A 4,358-nucleotide genomic window follows, 5' to 3' on the forward strand; every position below is an offset into this window, starting at 1 on the left:
CGATCTTATTCTTGTGAAACCCTTGAGCACTCATACCAATTGTCGGTCAGCTGCAAGGTGTGGAGTAATATAATTTCCTAGACTATGAAAGCATTATTACATACCAAATTTCTCAGCTGGACTGCAGATACAATATCCATTCCATATAGAATGCCATATTGTCGTAGTACAGTGCCATGATGATCTTGACCAAACATTCGAAAGCGCCGGCTTGAACTGATACTGACGGGTTCTAGGTAGCTTCGCAGACGACTTGCATGATGTAGTTTTGCTCTCCCTGATGCGCGTAAAACTCATGGTTACTAGTTGGTATTCCATCCTGTCTGATACCGTAAATGAATATGCTTGATTTTGGAATGCCAGCTTAACATAGAATGCATACAGCATGTAATAATGACGGAGACATCTAATGCAGTGGGGGTATCACTTCCTGACCTTGCTCTTGCTCTTGCCTACAGCCATTTCTCCCACCTTTTGTCTCATGCGACCAGACGTGTATTTCAGGCAGTGTCATGATCAAATCGTTGACTGGCCACAAGTTGTTATAATTATCAAGGTCTGGGAAGTTGTCGAGTGCCTGAGATGATAAGTTCATTGACAATATCGAGACTCTGTGAAACTGTTCACCTTGCCACGCACGACGTCCAATAGCATGGGACTTTGGGCAGAAGCGCATTTTGTTGTGTCAAGGTGGTCCTCAATGAGACTATGCATAGACCTCTTAGGAATTCGTGAGTTAATTTGCAATACTAAGGGTACAATGACAATTTGCGAACCTTGAATTTTGCATATGCCTTTGGATTCCAATCTAAAGCTTCGCGAAGTGTGTACCCCCCCACGCCCCGGACACCCAGGTTCACCGGCAGGTTTAGGAATCTTTGAGTCTTCTGATAAACTCACACTCGAAGTTGAGGAGTTGCTATCTGAGAAAGAATCCAAAGAGCCTGAGGAATCTGAGGGTGAAGGCATTTGAGAATGGGAGTGCGTGGAAGTGACTTTCTTGGTGTATGGAGAGGAAGAGCGATCAGAATGCTTGCGCATCTGCTTCGCAAGCTTGAATTCAGGGGCAGGTGTAGACAATGAAGCCCTTGCAGTGGGAATGATACTAGCTTAGGAACTAGGATTTCTCGGCAATAAGTGTAGTCAGGCGACGATTGGCATTGCCAAACAGCTCCAGCTGGTCTGTGAGCATTGGGGGAAGAGGTGGCGGAGCACCAGGCTCTGAGTCATAGAAAGGTGGAACAATTGTAGTACTGCGCATGATAGAGAAAGAAACCGAGTAGCTACCTGGAACTTAAGGACAGTTCATGAGAGGGTAAAGCATTCAACAGACTACCATATTGAGCGAAAACAATAAGGGGCTTCGAAAATGGTAACCAAGAATAGCACTTACAAAGAATAAGAATAAGAATAAGAATAATAGGGGTAGCCATCAACGTATCTCAAGAGAAGAATAAGAAGAATAGCAGAATAGCAGAATAGCACTACACAAATGGCGTCGACAATGACTATAAAGTTACCATGGAATCAAACAAATATGGTAACAATACAAAAGTATTTGAAAACAAATGAGAAGTACAGATAAATATGTTGTGAGCGGGCGACTACAGCGGATCATATCATAATGTCTTTCCTTGCGTTGTTCAACAAGTCAGTGCAGCCACTGCATTACAAGCTGCTCACTCGTTTAACTGCTATAATGGCTCTATCCATGCACTTGCGATTTCTAATGATGGACACCTGCTTGCATACGGTGGTAAGAAAGCAGAAACTCAATCATAGACAGGGCTAACAAAAAAACAGGTACCGAGGGAATCAAACTCTGGGATATCAAATCTCGGAAAGAACTCACATCTTTGGCTAATCATCATGAATCAAGGGGAAACAGTCAGTTGCGCAATCTGGGCCACGACTATGAAAACCACAGCAGAAACCCTCTGTTATGGAACAGGCCTGGGTTATATCATATGTTTGTGACACAGTCCTCACAGATGTAAGGGCCTAGGTTTGCTGTTCAACCGTCCGTTGACACCAACAGGAAAAATTCCAGGAAATATGCACAGGAGACTGGGATCAGGTTTTGAGATCACATGCTTGTCATGGTGTTCAACTTCCTCTGAAGGCAACCTGCGAATTGTAGTCAGAACTAGAGACAAAATGGTTCAGGTTCTGACGCTCAACACAAGCTCGCAGCTCCAGCCCGTCTTCGCAGTGGCAACTTGAAATAACGGTGCCCAAGTCAGTAGCATTTGCAGATAACCAGGAGCATCTATGTGTTTTTGGGCTCTATGATGGCAACTTGTCAGTCCTTCCACTGCATACTTTCATTGCCTATTGCCTGATGCTGAGAGCCGAACAGCATGAAACTGAAGGATGAAGATGGCGACATAGTGCAAGAAATTAGCTGCAAATCAGTGATGTGAGGAACTACCACTCTTGACCTGGGCGCGTTACTGACATTATATAGTGGTCATGCTGCGGTGTACTCAAAGCGGGGCGTTTTCATTGTAGATAATGCAACAGACGGCTTTACATTATATCGCCTTGAAGGTGATGGTGAGCCTGTTTGAACATTTGCAACTGGTTTGCCAAGCGTGTGGTCCTGAAGCAAGTGGCATTCGGGGAAGAAGGCAAGGTAGTTGTGGGAGGAAGTGACCATGGGCTAGTATACATATTTGATCGGAAGACAGGGCAGATACTTGAAACCCTCCACCACGCGGACACTGGCCTTGTGCAAACAATATCCATAAGTATTAAGACTAGTCGGAAAGAATGTCACTAAACTGGTTTAGACACGCGATCTCAATGGCCACTGCACAATTGCCAGCACTTCGCCCATGCCAGGGCACGGGAAAACTACAATCAAGATATGGGCGTATACTACGCAGTGCCAAGGTATCCAAGGCGCCCTCAGGGGATTACTGGTCCCTGTCGCACATACTGGTGATGTTGACATGCTACTGGCACTGCTATCTATGAGTGTCTTCCTGCTGATAAATTATAGAGACAGCTTTTTGGTAAGTGGGCCAGTTGGTCAGCAGGGATCTAACTAATGCACCTTCAGGATAGCGCACTGAACCGCGTACATGGGTACATGACTTCGGCAACAATGATTAATGCAACCGATGACTTTTCACAGTGTGTCCAAGCTGCCATTATATTTGACGAGTGTGTAGATATCGAGAAGGATGATAAGGAAGGGCCGACCGAAGGATACGTCAAAAACGACATTTGATGCTCCGGGAATTAGCAGCAAAGCTCATGGAGCTAGCTTGAAGCGGACGGAGAGATTGACAAAGATGAACATAAGGGCAACGCAATACTGATTACCCGCGAGCAGCGAAAGGAGGTGAAGAGACAAAGGACCTACATATCTCTCATCCAGTACATGTAGCACGCTAGTTGAACATAGACATAGGTTTTGCATTATGCCCTCACCGCATTGGGTAGATGGACATACAATAAGTCAATTCCCCCTCCACTGTATGTATGGTGGAGGGGTTAATGGCTGGATTGTTTAACGGTTGGTCAATGGGGTTGGATTTTTAACAAACGACTTGGTTACCTGACGTAGAAGACGGACGGGACGGTCCAACGTGATCCAAGGGGTCACAATAAGCGAAAGCGAATTAGCCATTGCCCACTCCACTGTATGTACGGTGGAGCAGATGATGGGTGTTGATGGCTGGACTTATTGGTTGATTAATGGTTGGATCTGTCAACAATTGGAGCTTACCTGACTCAGAGGATGTATGGAGGAATGGACCAACATGATCTAAAGGATCGCAGTAAGCAAAGGCGGATTAGCCATCGCCCACTCTACTGTATGTACGGTAGAGGGGATGACCCAGAGGAGTTGATGGCTTGATCAGCGAAAAAGGATGGAGTTGGCGGGTGGGTGTAATGGGATTTATTGAAACACAGGAGACACGACAGTACATACCGTTGTGCTCTGAAGATGGAATGATGAACTCGACGAGCACGAGTACATACTGTCATGCTCGTAGTTGTGATAAACGGGGTTGAAAGGCTTGAGCAGTCAATGTTATGTAACAATTTCCGAATATGGTTGTTTGTGATTGTTGGGCGCTTCGTCGCCAAAGTTCTAAGTCCCTCATCTTCATTACTATTACTAAGTTCTTTACTACCTTCTAGGAGGTTCGACGGTTTGTACTGTCGAGCCTGCCATTCTCCTTGTCAACAAAGACCTTCCTCACCTTCTTCCAGGGCATGACTGTACATACAGTCATGCCCTGCATTCTCCTCTTTTATTGTTGACAGCAACCTTTCACGACCTTCTTCAGCTTTCGTCACCAAAGTTCTAAGTCCCTATCGTATGTAACAATTTCCTAATAGGT

The 4,358-nt window shown here is 45.3% G+C and overlaps 1 protein-coding gene across 1 annotated transcript; it reads right to left on the reverse strand.

Annotated features, from left to right (window-relative positions):
* Window positions 1–406: 406 nt before the first annotated feature.
* EDB91DRAFT_1258931 (uncharacterized protein) lies at window positions 407–1,261 on the reverse strand (the record flags this gene model as incomplete). The annotated part of the gene is made up of 5 exons (XM_041324362.1): window positions 407–577; window positions 628–720; window positions 777–808; window positions 861–1,105; window positions 1,170–1,261. 5 exons carry the CDS (start codon window positions 1,259–1,261, stop codon window positions 407–409), a joined length of 633 nt encoding a protein of 210 aa, XP_041168381.1.
* Window positions 1,262–4,358: the final 3,097 nt, after the last annotated feature.

This window comes from Suillus paluster (assembly GCF_016628075.1).
Source record: "Suillus paluster strain FC165 chromosome Unknown EDB91scaffold_578, whole genome shotgun sequence".
In the NCBI taxonomy this organism is placed as follows: Eukaryota; Fungi; Basidiomycota; class Agaricomycetes; order Boletales; family Suillaceae; genus Suillus; species Suillus paluster.